General features: G+C 43.7%; 1 protein-coding gene across 1 annotated transcript; it reads left to right on the forward strand.

Moving 5' to 3' along the window:
• The first annotated feature begins 3,044 nt into the window (after positions 1 to 3,044).
• Positions 3,045 to 11,077, forward strand: RGS1 (regulator of G protein signaling 1). The gene is made up of 5 exons (XM_053391443.1): positions 3,045 to 3,191; positions 3,852 to 3,938; positions 6,483 to 6,544; positions 8,240 to 8,403; positions 9,984 to 11,077. Exons 1-5 carry the CDS (start codon positions 3,091 to 3,093, stop codon positions 10,167 to 10,169), a joined length of 600 nt encoding a protein of 199 aa, XP_053247418.1. The 5' UTR covers positions 3,045 to 3,090; the 3' UTR covers positions 10,170 to 11,077.
• Positions 11,078 to 16,371: the final 5,294 nt, after the last annotated feature.

A 16,371-nucleotide genomic window follows, 5' to 3' on the forward strand; every position in this document is an offset into this window, starting at 1 on the left:
TTGATTTTGCAAATCTCTGCAATTTTTTATGATTCGACAACATTTAGCTTGTTAAGTCTATGTTTGATGAAAAAGCACATAAACCAAGGAAAAAACCTGTCATTGATTTAAAATTTGATGGTCCCACACTTCTTTGTGCTGTTTTATTGTTCATTATTAATATTGTTATGTATGTTTTACTTTTATGTACCTTAAACTAGATGTAAAAACTTAATAATACAAAAAAATTATTTAAGAAGCAAAAAAATCCAAGCACACATAACACATGATTAACAATACAACCTGATCACTAACTGAATAAAGAACTTCACTTATTTGATTTATTTAAAGGAAAACCAAATAGTTTTAATTTGGTGCTGACTGTGCATCCTGTACATGTCTACTCAGAAACAAGTGCCACTAATTTTGTGACGCTTACTCCCAGGTATACAGTCATACCTCAGGTTGAATATGCTTCGAGTTGAGCGCATTCCAGTTGCGCTCCTCGGCAACCCGGAAGTAACGGAGCATGTTACTTCCGGGTTTCGCCGCTTGCGCATGCGCAGACGCTCAAAATGACGTCATGTGCATGCACAGAAACGGCGAAAAGTGACGCGTGTGTGCGCAGATGCGCCGTCGCTAGTTACATTTAATTCTAGATGCGAACGGGGCTCCAGAACGGATCCTGTTCGTATCCAGAGGTACCACTGTACAGTCATACCTTTGATTGCCAAACGCCTTGGAACTCACATGTTCCAAACTGGAAGTGAGTGTTCCGGTTTTCGAATGATTTTTGAATGCCGAACATCTGACGTGGCTTCTGTGGCTTCCGAACAGTTCTGGAAATCGAACAGACTCCCGGAACGCATTATGTTCGAGAACCAAGGTACGACTGTAGTGCTCCAGCATCACCATGCTAAACTGTTTTCTCTACAGCAGGTGTGGGGAACTCTTGGTCCTGCAGATGTTGCTGAACTACAACTCCCATCAGCCCCAGAAAGCATGGCCAATGGCCACAGGTGATGGGAGTTGTAGTTCAACAACAACCACAACCTGGAGGGCCAAAGGTTCACCACACCTGCTGTGCAGAGATGAGTAATGGGTAGAGAGATCATGATGTAAACTAAAAAGTACCATGCCTGTCTCTAGTGATGTGTAGCCAGGCTTGACCCAAAAAACCATCTGGGTGTTGAAAATGCTTTCTTGAGGCTTGCCCGCATTTCAAAATGATGACAACCAAACATAAGTACAGTGATACCTCGGGTTAAGTACTTAATTCGTTCCGGAGGTCTGTTCTTAACCTGAAACTGTTCTTGACCTGAAGCACCACTTTAGCTAATGGGGCCTCCTGCTGCTGCCGCACTGCCGGAGCACGATTTCTGTTCTCATCCTGAAGCAAAGTTCTTAACCCAAGGTAATATTTCTGGGTTAGCGGAGTCTGTAACCTGAAGCGTATGTAACCCGAGGTACCACTGTACTGCAAATGTTGCAGCAACACAGTGACAAGAAATAGAGAGAGAGAGAGAACACATTTGCACAATTGTGTAAAAATAATACAGATATTTCAAAACTTCAGTTGAAAGTTTATTTGGAGGGCGTGTGTGTGTGTGTAATGGGTCATCCACAAGGCATCAGCAACATTGTTGTCTTCCCACCTCTGGCCCTGCAGGAATCAAGATCTTGGCCTCTAGAATTTAGAATTGCCGCTACTCCTTCTCTTAGCTCTGCATGTGCTGCTCCCATCCAATCCTCTCCTTTGCCCATACCAGGTTTTCATCAAAAGTGTATGCTAGATCCAAATGAGGAAAACCAATTTATCAATTAATATAGATGGAGAATTGGTTGGTCCTCAGCTTCTTCCAGAGACGCCATTGTGGCACTGGCTAGAAGGGAGGGAATAGAGTTGCGAGATGTTAGGAGACAGCGATATCCATCCCATCCTCTATTCATCGCAATCACCTCTGTTTCCGTTCCGCTACTGTTTGGATTCCGCTAAAACCTCATCTCGCTATCTGCTATAGGTAAGACGAATATAATTAATCTCAATGCATTTCAGTGGAAGGGAAAGGTAAAAAACAATGGTAATTATTTACATAACATTTGCAGACTAAAAAAACCCCAACAATATTGAATGTTGCTTATATTCAATAGTGTGGTTTCCATTCCTGACTTCAGAGGAACATGTGAATTGCAGCAATTTCTGCACCCATTTCGAATTCCAACAGAATTCTCTGAAATTCCTAATTGCAAATGATCACTTTTTTTAAGTAAGACCTTCCACCACCAGCATCACCCAAAAAATGCAAATCTGATATAAATAAAAGCTGTGGAACTGTGAATAAGTTCTTTGGGGTCGCATCTAGGTTTTCTGCTCTGAGGGCTGATAATTCAGCCAAAGTCAAGTACATTTAAATCCCATCTATATCACTGGGAGAGAGGAAAACAAATGTTTAGCTACACGTTTAGTTCTCTGGCAATTGAATCAATGGATTTCACTTTGCTCCAACACAACAACACTCCATACAACAACTGATCTTAAGTAAACTTTTTCTTTTTTACAAAAGTCCTCATGCAGTGGTACCTTGGGTTACATACGCTTCAGGTTACATACGATTCAGGTTACAGACTCCGTTAACCCAGAAATATTACCTCGGGTTAAGAACTTTGCTTCAGGATGAGAACAGAAATAGTGCTCCGGCGGCGCGGCAGCAGCAGGAGGCCCCATTAGCTAAAGTGGTGCTTCAGGTTAAGAACAGTTCCAGGTTAAGTACAGACCTCTGGAATGAATTAAGTACTTAACCCGAGGTACCACTGTATTGTGATATGTTTCTTGCCACCTGCTCCATTCAGCTTAAAGAGACCTGCTGCCATCCAGTTTAACCACAATCATAAACTTTTTGAAAGACCTTCTTAAACAAAACCAGACAAATAACTGTGCACGTCATCTCAGAGTGAAAAAAGGAAGTTCCTCAGCTTGTGGTAACAGCCTATGACATACAGATTTTTATTTTTTTTTGCTCAAAGCAGCTTGCGTGTCAATATATAAGTCTGTCTGCAGTTGGTGAGTTCAAATCTGCTAAGGACTACAACAGGAGACAGAAGCCAAGAAAGATGCCTTGGGTGTTCCTGTGGCAAACCAGTTCAAGCGAAATGAAAGAAAAAAGCCAGGAGGTTGGAGAAGGCAAGGATCACAAAAAAAAGAGCAAGGCTTTGTAAGTACAACCGCACTTCTGAAATGCATTTTTAAGACTGAACATTTAACTATGGAGAAGGTTCAGTTGGAATTAGCAGTAGTTACTTAAAAGTACTTCCAGTCAGATGTTTATTGAGGGATCAATGCTCCTTTGCAAGTTGTGGGTTTTTTTTACAGCACCCACATGATATAATTGTCATCCAAAAACCAGCCTATATCCCCCCCCCATTTAATCTAGATTTTATCCTTTAGCTGATAAACTGAAAAACCTGCAGCCAATTGCTGGTTTGCAACATCTTAACATCCCATTTACAATATTCAGCACTTGTCTGGAGGCATGAACATGCATGGGATTAGGTTGCAAATTTGGTGGAAAGCTTCAGCGTGTGCTTATTTTAAGTCCCTTGTGCTGAAATCAAGGGAGCCACTTGGAATCGTGCCTAAATTCAGGCAAATTGATATGTGAGAATTTTAGTAGGTTTTCATGTGCAGCTGTTTGTGTGCATGGATGCATGTAAAAAGAGCCCCCTCTCTCAACATCTCATCATACTGAGAGGCATGATTGCTCAAGAAATAATCCAGGAGAGGCAGAGAACTACTGACCTCCTGCAATTGATATGCTTCATGTTTTTCCCCCTATGCACAATAAATTACCGGATATTTTTATCATCACTTTCAGGGGTGTGGAACTGAAGAACTACTTTTTGTCTATTGTGCCACACATAGAATCACCTGACATCAAATATTCCACCTCCAAAGATGTAATGTAAGTATTAAGTAATATTTGCTATGCAGTCACTATATGATAATGTAGCTCCTTTTCACAGACGATTGCTTCTCACCTTGATCCAGGTCTGCATGCAGAGCACATGCATCTGAATTCAAATGCACATGTGCTTTGGCTGTTCTTATGATTATTAACCCACCCTTCACCCTAAGGCCCCAGCACGGGTTTACAAAATCAAAACACAATATTACAAGCAGTTTAAATCAGCTTGCACTCACAGAAATATTGCAACACACAACTAGGCAGTGGTGTGGTTAGAAAAAATTAGACTCTGCTCCCAGAGTGGCTGGGGTACAATTATTATTATTATTATTATTATTATTATTATTATTATTATTATTACTATTATTACTATTATTATTATTTTATTATTATTTCTAATGTAGCATCATGTCAGGCTTTGGGGGATCATCTCTCCCTCCCGTGGGGGCAACCCAGAGTCAGAGAAACAATAAGAGTTCTTACCAAGCAATTTATTCAATAATTCACAGAGAACGATGAAGAAATGCAGCCTTCCCTAATAATGGCATTGCTCCAAGTAAAGTCCCACCCTCTATGTCCCCTTTATTCGACATCACTCCTGCGTCGGTTAATCTGAGCTTTCTGTCTCTGAGCTCTCTGTTTTGATACCCTCAATGCCCACCTGGTCTTGGGATTGTGGGGGTCAGGGATGCTTTCTAAGGACACAGAGTCCGTCAGCAGTCTCTCCCCTGGTGCCTCTTCTTCCTGCTGTTCCTCTTCCAGTATTTCCCAGCTTTTGCCCTCTAAACTATTCCCTTCTGCAAACCACTGTTCTAAATCTATACTGTCCTCCTGTTCTCAGGAAGGTTCAAGAGAGAGGGGGCGACTCCCATCATTCCTCCTCAGTCCAGCCCCTTGACACAGCAGCTCTTTAACTGCTAATGTGCATGTATTTCAAAATGTGGTACAGAAGCCCTGTTCTGTGTCGGGTGCCCTCCAGCTCATTTTGCTGAGCCCAGCCATTGACTCCTGCCCCACAGCCCTTCCCTGAGGGTACCTCTGTCACTTGGCCCCGTTGAACTGGCCAGCTACATCTTTTGATGCAAAGGGAGGACGGGCAGGAACTAGAAATGCACAGTGGGTGAGACCAGATGCTCAGAAAGCTGCCCCCATAATGAGTCAGATACTCCATGGACAAAACTTTAGACTAATCTTCCGGTTAGTGCCATCACTTTTTCCCCTCTGCGCCAGGGAAGCATCTGTCTCTGCTTCAGAGCCCATCATGCAGCTATTAGAAGCACAGGAACCTCATCCCACACCCCTTCTAACTTATTTAACCTGGACCCATAAGGATGCTGTGGCCAGTCAGAACAGGGGATCTTCTTTCACTACCTAAAATCCCAGCAGAACAACCAGTGGCCTAGGAGTAATCCTGAGAGTATCACGTGGTTCAAAATATATTCATTCTGAATCTTCTTCCAATTTCAGTTTTGCAGTGGGTTCTTTCCTACAGTGTGAAATCTCTAAATGTGCTACTTAGCAGTTGCGGGTTATCCATTCATCTAAGGCTCATACCTTAGACAAGACAGAAAGTGGAAACCCACCTCTGCAGATAAGATAGCAGAGCGTTTCAGAGCCCAGACTTAAAGGAAGTCAGACAAGATAGCTAACAGAATTATCATAGATTGACTCAATATCCTGTCAATGAATCAAAGGTTTCTCTTATCGGCTTTTTAGCATTATGAACTTCCAAACTCATGATTATGTAGCCGGATTCAGGATCTCATTGAGCCATCAGGGTGATGTAGTAATGGATATGGGACTAGAATGGTATGAAGGTCTTGAACAAATAAAGTCTCAAATGTCAGTCCCTACTCAATTATAGAACTCAAAGAATTAGGTAAATAAGGAAAGAAGCATAGCTCAGGTGGTAAAGCACAGATCACAGGCTCAATTCCAAGAAGAGGTGGCAATTTGAACAAAATGTTGAGGGGGCCCATCACTCCCCAACTGCCTCTGCACACACTCCCCCCCCCCCACTTCTGTGGAGCTCGCCTTTCTTCATCACACACAGCTGGGCACAGGTGTCCCCTTACTCCCCACCCACTCGCCTTTCAGCCCCCACTCACCCGAAAGAGGTTTTTGCCCACTTGCCTGCCCACACTTGCCACCTGCTCAACTCACCTGCCTGCCTGCCTGCCTGCCTCTCCTCAGCTGCCCTGGCTCAGACACACTCAGAAATGGCACCGAAAGCAGGGGAAAGAGGGTGGCACCCAGCTGGGGTGCCTAATTGCAGGAAATGGGGAGGGAGCTGGCTCCCCCAAATATTTTAGGGGGGCAAATGGACCAAGACCCCATAGAGCTGGCACATCTATAATTTTCAGGGAAACTTGGGGTTAAACTAGACAAGACATTGGGGAGTTGTGATCAGTTCTCCCATCTCTCCAAGCTGAAAAGTACAACACACACAAGTCTCCAACAACAAACAACACTGGCCTACCTCAAGACCTCCGTCAGGTATGCGGTTTCTTGCACTTAAAACCATGTCTGTTTTCCTTTCAGGCTTCCTGCAGAAGAGGTTACAAAGTGGTCACAGTCCTTAGAAAAGCTTCTGGCAACCCAGTGTAAGCATTTTATCATCGTAACAGTTTTATGTGTTGTGAGTGTATAATATTGAAAGGAAGATCAGCAAAGCAGAATTGCCACTTTCAGAAAATATGACTCAGTTAAGTAATATCCTCTGGGGTGGCCATGTGCTCTTATTCGGGACTTTAAAGTCCTTACATGCCCTGGGCCCCACAGATAATAAAGAGTGCTTTCTTCCATGTGTTCCATCCCATTCTATAAGATCTGCAGATCCAGACTTCACCTATGTCCCTTGGGATACTGGTTTTTCATACCCATCCATCCCGTCCATATTTAATGTGTGTACATACTCTGGAAATATACTCCAGTTTACTGGAGTTGAATATCAATTCTGACCTTTTTGAAAAGCCACATTTCATACTGTTCCAGAAGATCAGATTTGGGGAGGGCAGCTGTCTTGTGAGAAGAGAGTGTGGGACCTGGTGAGTCCTTTGCCTGAGCCAGTCTGCAGTGGCGTGGTGACCATCCTTCGTCTCTCCTCTCCTCTCCGCTCCTCTCTCCCGCCTCTCTCTCTCTCTCTCTCTCTCTCTCTCTCTCTCTCTCTCTCTGCCATTTCCTCCCCACCCCCTCCACTTCTCCACTTTTTCCTTCCTGCCCAATGGGCTGCTGATCTGATCTGATCATTTGCAACGGGCTTTTGAAATGAGTCCAAGGCCACATAAAATTAAATAATTCCACTAGCACCCAGTATACAATGTGCAAGAACAATTTGATCGCTGCAAGGGGGGGCGCACATGAGCCCATGCATGAATGGGTTTTTCCATTTGGGGTATCCCAAGCCTGTTAATAATAGGAGTAAGTGGCTACCCAAATATAATTTCATGCCTAAACATGTTTGAACCATTTGGGTTGCTGTAGCATTACAGTTGGAGTTTGTTCAACGTTCATTCAGACCTGTTCCATCATCTAGGATAGCAAACAAAACAGCATCTGCACATCATGTTTTGCATGATACACACACACAAACAAACACAAAACCCTTTTTAACAGCCTTCCCTTGCCCCAAGATGCAAGCCCTTCATCACCTTTACTCTTTACAAAGAGGTGACCCCTATATCACCTTTTCCAGGAAAGCACATACCTCACCTTCACTGCTGGCAAATAAAAACAATTTTCTTGGCCCTCCTTGGGAGATCAGCATATCCTATAGGAGAACAAAGGAACAGCAGAGCACAAGACTATATTATAATTCAGAGCTAAGAATTCCATTTCCCCCCATTCTTTGCCCTTGAGTGGATTTAAAGAGGAATGAGCCTGACTGGCAATGGAGATACAAGCTTCAGGCCCAAAGGTGATGGGGAAGGAAATACAGTGGTACCTCGGGTTAAGAACTTAATTCGTTCTGGAGGTCCGTTCTTAACCTGGAACTGTTCTTAACCTGAGGTACCACTTTAGCTAATGGGGACTCCTGCTGCCACCGCCGCACGATTTCTGTTCTCATCCTGAAGCAAAGTTCTTAACCTGAGGTACTAGGTACCACTGTACTTGTTGCTCCTGGCTTCTTTGTAACAACATAGTTTAAAGCTATGCCCTAATAGAAACGGTTTCGCCACCACCACAGCCTGGCTAGAAGGTTAATCAACCTACTATAAAGCATAGTTCCTTGGTTATTTTGTCTTCCCCTCGTGTTAAAATTATGACTAAAGCCACATCTGTATTTTTGTTTATTGCAGGTGGTCAAGATGCTTTTAGAGAATTTCTAAAATCCGAGTTCAGTGATGAAAACATTGAGTTTTGGCTAGCTTGTGAAGACTACAAGAAAACCCAAGCTGATTGTTTACAGGGCAAAGCAGAGAAGATTTACAAGGAGTTTGTTCAGAATGATGCTACAAAGCAAGTAAGTTTAAAGCTTGGATGAAGTTTAAAGGGAAAATGAATAAATGTTTATGGCAGTTTTATTTGAAAGCATCCTGGTGCATTTTATATGTTGGCTATTTCATAGTTTCATGGCTAACCCTTTGAAACTTAAGGTAGTAGGAACACTGCATGAGGCTATGTACTTTGGACTGGCAGTGTGAATGCCTACAAATTTTATTTTGGTTGCTATATATCCCATGTACTGATGGGAAAGTAATTAAGCTCCTATTAAAATGTGAACTGAACCTTTCTGAAACTACTTTTGCACTTCCTAAAACAATGTGCAAACCAAAATCCTTCCTAATTCACACTTCTCCAAATGTTGTGGCAGATGTCCAGGGAGCATGGTTGTTAAATTCCTAACATTTATTTTAAAAAAAGAAAAATCTTGATATTTTAATGTACGGTGCTGTTCAATGCACAACCAGGCAGCACTGCTCCCCAAGGGAAAATCAAAGCAGCTAACAGCAGAACAACTCTGCTAACACCAAATATCAAAATGAAAGTCAATACAACAAGACATTGCAGATTTCAAAAATAAAAGACAAGTCAAAGCTAAATTCATGTCAAAACAGTCAATAAAATATATCTATCAATCCCATGAGAATGGATTCAAAGGTCCTCTATCTGGACTTAATGTCTCCATCTTTCATCCCTTTTTGTACAGCGATGGGAGCTGCTTCTCTGTTAGGTGACCCCATAGTCGAATATTGTCTGAATATTCTTTAAACCCCAGGGTGAGAGAGAGATGCAGATCACATGGGCTTTTCTTGCCCAGTCAGTGGTCTGCTCCACACTCTCCCAACTGCTGCATCTTCTTCAGACAACAGAGAATATTCTAATATCACCACATGCTTCAACTCCTCCTAGGGCAGCAAGAAAGAAACCAATGAACTTGGGCTGTACCAAGTTCCCATTTACTCTTTCTATGTGGCACATGTGCTTGCTGTATGAAGTGTGAAAAGAGGCACTGAAGTTTTATAAGAATGAAAACACAAAGTGGGAATTCGACCTGAGGGCATTTGTTTAGTAATTAACTGGAAGGGTTGTGGTTGTACATTTATAAACCATGTTTTTCTGATAATAATTTGTATTAGTTTTTGATTACAATCCGATAATAGCCTCATTATAACAATACCAATTCATAATACAATTACTAATACCAATCGTTCAAATGCCAAATTATATAATTTAGATAAGGTCCCCTCCACTGGCGTGCTAGAATTGATGGTTTTCTTTAGTTCAGCATTCCAAAATCTGATTAATTTTAAATGCATTCCAGTCATAATAATAATCCCTTATACAACAACTGCAATATTAATAACTTCTATTCATATTGACACATTAAACGATTTATAAAACTACAAGTGAAGCACTATATCCTTGTTCTTCCTGTGTGTGGCAATTATTCTGTCTGTGGTGTTTTTCCTGTCCTTGTAAAATATTATGTCTATCTTTTCCCAGTTGTTGCTGTTATCCAGATTTATAAACCATGTTTTGTACTTCATTTATGAAACCTGCATTCAGATGTTACTGAAGTCTAATTTTGCTGTCCCTTAGGTCAACATTGACTTTTACACAAGAAAAGACATCGCCAAGAAGGCTCAAGATCCAACGCCTTCAAGCTTCGATGAGGCCCAGAGGCATGTGTACATACTGATGGAGCGAGACTCCTACCCTCGATTCCTCAAGTCCACATTCTATCGCAACCTGCTAGATAAGGTTGACTGCAACAGTCTCAAGTGAGGCTCAACCTGGCAAGAGTCAAGGATGGGCTCTGAATCTTGTCTGATGTTGACATCAGTTTTAAGAGTGGCTGGATGCCAGCGCACAAGATGGAACAGGGGACCAAAGGAGATGTTGGAACTGTCACAAACATGGACTGGTTTGCATGTGCGATGAAGGTGCCTGGATGGTTCTCTCTGAGATGAAGTGGTTGAAAAGAAGAGAAGCCATTTTGCCTTGGCACCACTGGACTAAAGACCGCTTCCTGTGTTAGAATTTTCTCCTTCGGGAATGGCACTGCAAGTGAGCCTTGGTGCAGATGTCATTATCGTTAGAATTCTTGCTCCATGATTGCAGTCATGGGATTTTTGTCTATCACATGGCGGTATAAGGGAAGGACGTGTGTTTCCATTCCTGCTCTTACATAAATAGGCCAAGCTCACACAATTCTCATTACTTAACAGTGATCACTTGCAGCTAGATGACTGACTCCCCTGAAAGGCATTGCCAGTGCAGCATTGCGAGTTGATATGAAAAGCTTCTCTCTTTCTCCCTCATAGTCCATGCACACCCATGCAAATAACTCTTTGATGCTTTATTTGTGTGTGCACAAAGGAACCAACAGCCCCAGGCATAGACTTCAGCATGTGGCAGAATTGGGTGCTATCCTGGCCATCTGCACTGAAAACAGGAATCTGAGAGCAGCCTAAGATAAGCCTGTCTAGTGTATCTGCACAAGCATTTCAGTTTGTGATTTTGAACAATATCCCCTCCTCTTCCCCAGAGCTATTCTGGGATTCCCCTGACACCCCCAGAGCCATTTTTTGGGGAGGTGAAGGAGGAGAAAGGGCTCCACTGCTCAGGTAGAAGTCCTTTGGTGAATCCTATCAAAAATGTTTTGGAAAACCTTTGCAAAACCTTAATTGCCAAAACAAAACAAAACAAAAAAATCATCACTGCCTCAAATGTAATCCATCAGATAGAGCATTAAGATGTTTGTGGCTTTATGACATTGAGTGCACTGTATGTTGTTGCTTGAATCCCAATAGATTGGAATCCCATTTCCTGTGGATATAAGCTAGAGTGAGCATAAATTATATTTTAGTAGTTGCTAACATAAGATAGTCATATTTAATTTATTGTAAATGAATGGCAAGTGACCACTAATTTAAAACTATATAACAAGCCTACCTCACAGGTTTGTTGTGAGGATAACATGGGAGAGAAGACGTGGAAAATAAATGCTATTTGTTTTTTTTAAAAAAATGGGAAGAGAAACGTGTACTCTTTGGAGGAAAGGAGAGAAATAAATGTAGCAAATCAATAAAATAATATAAATTAGCTGATAGAGACATTTTGAGCTTTTTAATTATCCCTGTCAATGCCAGAAGTTGGCAGCTGCTCTGCTGTTTTTTATACTGTATTCTGGCTGTTTGCACAACATTTTCAACATCTACTCTGGGAAATGGAAAAACAATTAAAAATGTATTTTTAGTGTGCACATATACGCAAGAGTCCCACTTTAAAAGAGTGTGACTTTTGCACAAATGTACACACACTAAAAATACATTTCTTATTGTTTTCCTGGTTTTTTAACATGGCGCAAGCCTCAAAGGTTGATTTTAAAATAAACCAACACTACTTGGCCATGTACTTGAGTACCTGGCAGAAAAGAACAGTGCACTGAAGGGGGGGGGGGGAGGTTGGTTGGTTCCTGAGCTTAGTGCATCCCAAGTTATGAAGGGCCTCATCTGCTTGTGTTGAAACAGATCGCTGAAGTTGTTAAGACTGAACAGCATCACCAAAAAAGAAACCTTACATTTCATGGTGTTGACGTGCTAAGGACTTCAGACACAACGCAGGGCTTATTTATCAAAAGCAACAGTGACTAGTGAAGCTGAGCAGCAGGCCAGTTCCCACAGCCTTGGTAAAATTCTCTGGGGATAAAGCAGAGTGTAATTTACCATGGCCCCATTTGCACAAAAAGGGTGTTTAGAGTGTGCTCTCAACCTTTTCAAGTTCAATGGCTGCCGGTGTCAAAAAAACAACAACAACCAGAGTCATAAATGTGCTTAGAGTCGCTCACTAAGAAATCGTGAACACAATTTCCATAAGAGTTGTAACTCCAAAGTGTAGAAATTTATGATGGGCATAAAATAGCAGACAACTGTTGCTGATTGTTATCTTGCTGTGCCCCAGATAAGGTGTTTGTTTTCCTTCTCTGCTTTTTTCATGTCTAAGCTCAAGAGTTATTTTGGTTTTTCCATTTTCCAAATGTGACTCATTTCGGCTTATGGCCGCCAGGTTCCAGTTTAAGCTCTGATGCATGGATTTGATTTCTTGTGTTAATCTTAAAGGCACTGCACACACAAACACACACACAGGGGTGGGGAGGCAGACACTATTTGGGGGGGGGGTGGGATTCAACCACATGCTGGCAATTTCCATGCAGCACAGTTATAGTTGAATGCACAACAGCCCCACACTTCCCCAGAAGATAAGACTTTTTGAGATTTTAAAAAAGTGCCTGGGGGAATGCAGTGGCAAGTGGGTGAACAGCCATGGGGGGCACTGTGTCCTGTTTTGCTACTTGGGGCAAAATGGGAAGTACTGCCCTGCTCTGCCACACCATGCGCCCTGCTGCATCCATCCCCAGGCATTGCTGCCATGCCACCCACCTCTGCCAGCACTGCCACTGGGCTGCCTGTTTCTGCTGGCATCAGAGTGACTTCTCCACCAGGGTTAGAGGAGGGAGAGTGGGTGGGTCTCCCATGGGTGCACCACTTTGGGGGTTTCCACTGCCTAAGGTGGCTGCTTCACCCCACCTAATAGGTGAGCTGGCCATGCTTTGATGCAACTGTCATCTAACCTCTCCACAAACAGATTGGGACAAATAGCCTTTTTCCCCTCCCAAAGATGTGCTGCAAGGCAGAGGGTCCAGATTTTCCCTCAAGGTTTGAAATATATATTCGGAGTCGAGTGTGAATTTCATGTTCTTTATTCAGCTCGTAGTAGCAATGAATGAAACTTTCCCCAAAACGTCTATATATACATTATTTACACAATGGGCCCCACGTGATTGGGTAATTCCGGGCTGCACCTGTAGGCCAATCAGGTTGCGGATTCACTTCCTCCAGAAATCTGATTGGCTGCTCCTGCAGGCCAATCAGGCATAGCTGTCAACTTTCAGATTTGAAAATAAGGGATCAGCAGTCTCACTTGTCCTGGGGAGCCTATAAAATAAGGGATCAGCAGCCTCACCTGTCCCGGGGATAGTCTACGGGATATCTAACAATCCAGGATAGCAGCGGGAAGCAGCGGGAAACGGCGCTGGAATAAAGGAAGTACCTGCAAAAAAAAGGGAAGGTTGACAGCTATGCAATCAGGTCACTGATTCACTTCTACCTGGAGCTGGATTGAGCGGCTCCTGTGGACCAATCAGACTGCTGCCTTCTGGATCCTATTGTTCTAGGATTCAGCTCAGTACGTAACAGGGTTTTAGCCCTGAATCCTTTCTCGTGAATGTGTATAGCCACAAAGTAGCAGATGTTTAGGGTCAGAGTTTTCCTTCCCCTAGATGGGCTACCTTCCTAGGTTGGCAAGCCCTATCTGCTTCTCACTTCCCTCTACAACATGTGCAGAAACTGCCTTCTTGACCACTGAACCCACTCTTGCTCTTTTCTGCATAATTCGTCTGTCTTTCTTGGGCTAACTGGCTTCCGCATATCTGCTAGTATATATTGACTCTCAAAGTGATGGATAGTCATGACATAATTGGAGCCAGGGAAAACCAAAGTTATTTTTTCATTTGGAGCAGCAACAACAAAAAAAGTCACACACACACACCTACGCAAACAAATGGATCACAATCTACTTTTAGAGCTGCGAATGGAACTTGGCGTTCTGAGCTAATGTGTGTTCCCTAAAAATATTTAGCTGAGATAACAAGAAAGGTTAGGTGGAAAGTGTGCTTAAATCTTCCCGAAACCACTATTTCCCCTGCAAATGCTCCCCCCAGCAGTCTGCCCCCTGCCCCAAGTGGGCTTTCCTCCAGGTTCAGAACACAGCTGGTGAGGGGGGTTATTCAGGGTGACTTACTCAGGGCTCCCTTCTCACTGAACCTCTCCCTTTCCCATTCCTTAGCTGCCTCATATGAAAGAGATAAAGGATGTGGAGTCCTCAAATACTCCATAGTACCTTCAAACAACTCCTGGTGGCATGTGCTTCCTTCAACACAGAGCTCCAGATTTAACAAAATAATTTAGAATACAAAGTTAATGAAGCAAGTGCTCATCTATGCACAGCATCCATAATAACAATAATGACCACTCCCCGCATAAAAACGGGGGGACACCCTTTGTGTGGACGCGCACAGCCCCTGGATCTGGAGCGGCTCCATCAGCATAGGCTTGGCTTTGCCTTCCCTCAGGTGGGATACCTGGAGGTCTCCGCCTACCCCAGTCAGCTGTCCAATCCCACCTGGGGGAAGCGTTGCCAAGGAGATCAGGCCAGGTAGGGGAGCGATTACCTGCCCACACAATAGAGGGAGGATCTTACCTGGCAATCCTCACTTGGCTCCAGAGCTTCTCCCACCCTACCCTCCCTCAGTTAATGCCTTATTTTGCAGGTTAATTTTTCCTCACAAGTTTTGCAGGTTAACTTTTCTTCACAGGTATGCGGGCGCTGCTATGTCAAGGTCACTGTTAAAGCGCTGGAAAGGAATTTCCCTGCGTTGGCAGGTTTTGCCTTTCCCGTAGCAAAACGTCACAACTTTGGCGGTATCAGGCCTTGGGCGGAATCCTTTTGTCCATCTTCCTCTTTGCAGCGGCGATACCAGGTTTCCCCGTTAATGGGGTTTCTGAAGGGAGGCTTTGACCATACGCCGAAAGGTCATCATTGCTTTTCCCGGCGGCGGCGGCTATCTCTGCTTGAACTTATGTTCTCCAGAGCCGGCCCATCCCCCACACAAACACTGGATAACCCTGATGCTCCCTAGGTCCCCGGCTGTGGACTGGGGAGGGAGAACGCCCAATGCCTGAGCCAAGGTCTACCCACATTTGAAATTTAATAAAGTTGTGGCCAATTTAATCCCATAGCACGTTGTCTTGAGTCGTTATTCCACATGATGGGGGGGGGCGCTCGGGATTTGGGGACTCCGCCTGTCCACGCAATGACAATAATAAATTTTATTTATAACCTGCCCTCCCCGGCCAGAGCTGGGCTCAGGGCGGCTAACACCAGTAAAATTACAGTAAAAAAATAATAGGGGGGGGGGGACACCAATTTAAAATACAGGTTAAAATGCAATTTGAAATGCAGCCTCATTTTAAAAGTAGCCTATGGATCAAAACCAAAAGGGGAGGGAAACATAAGGTTCAGACTGAGTCCAAACCAAAAGCCAGGTGGAACAATTCTGTCTTGCAGGCCCTGCGGAAAGATGTCAAGTCCCGCAGGGCCCTAGTCTATTGTGGCAGAGCGTTCAACCAAGTCAGGGCCAGTACTGAAAAGGCCCTGGCCCTAGTTGAGACCAGTCTAACCACCTTGCGACTTCGGACCTCCAAAGTGTTGTCACTTGTGGGCCTTAAGGTCCTCCACAGGGCATACCAGGAGAGGTGGTCCCATAGGTACGTGGGTCCTAGGGCTTTGAAGGTCAAAACCAGCACCTTAAGCCTGACCTTGTACTCCACCGGGAGCCAGTGCAATTGGTAATTTATCCTTCTCTAACAGAACAAGCTAATGGACAGCCTTGCTCTAGAGGGTCAGTAATCTTAAAGATACAGTAGCATTGTAGTGGATGTGTGCAGAAGGGGCTGCACAATAGGAAGGAGGAGGAAGCATATGCATGTGTGGGACTCTGTGCAAGAGGAAGTTGAGAAAAGGAAGGAAAGGGAGGTAGGGAAAAGACAGGGAATGTGATAACTGTGCGTGTGTGAATGCACAGAGACGCAAAGAAGGGATGCAGAACAAGAGGGGTCAAGCATGCAGATTGGGTGAAGACGAAAGTGGGGGTACAAAAGGGGCTGCATAATAGGAGGGGTGGCTTCATAATTGAGAGAGCTGAGCAGTTGCAATGTGTGGGACGAAGAAGATGCTGGAGGTTACCAGGGTTGTGGAAGAGGGGTTGCCCCCAAAAAGGGAGAGGCAGAAGGATCGGCATGGGGGTGGAGGTGAAAAGAGGGGTACAAAGCAGGTCTGAAACACAGAAGGGAGAAACTGCATTGAA

The sequence above is a fragment of the Podarcis raffonei genome, chromosome 6 (genome assembly GCF_027172205.1).
Source record: "Podarcis raffonei isolate rPodRaf1 chromosome 6, rPodRaf1.pri, whole genome shotgun sequence".
Lineage (NCBI taxonomy): Eukaryota > Metazoa > Chordata > Lepidosauria > Squamata > Lacertidae > Podarcis > Podarcis raffonei.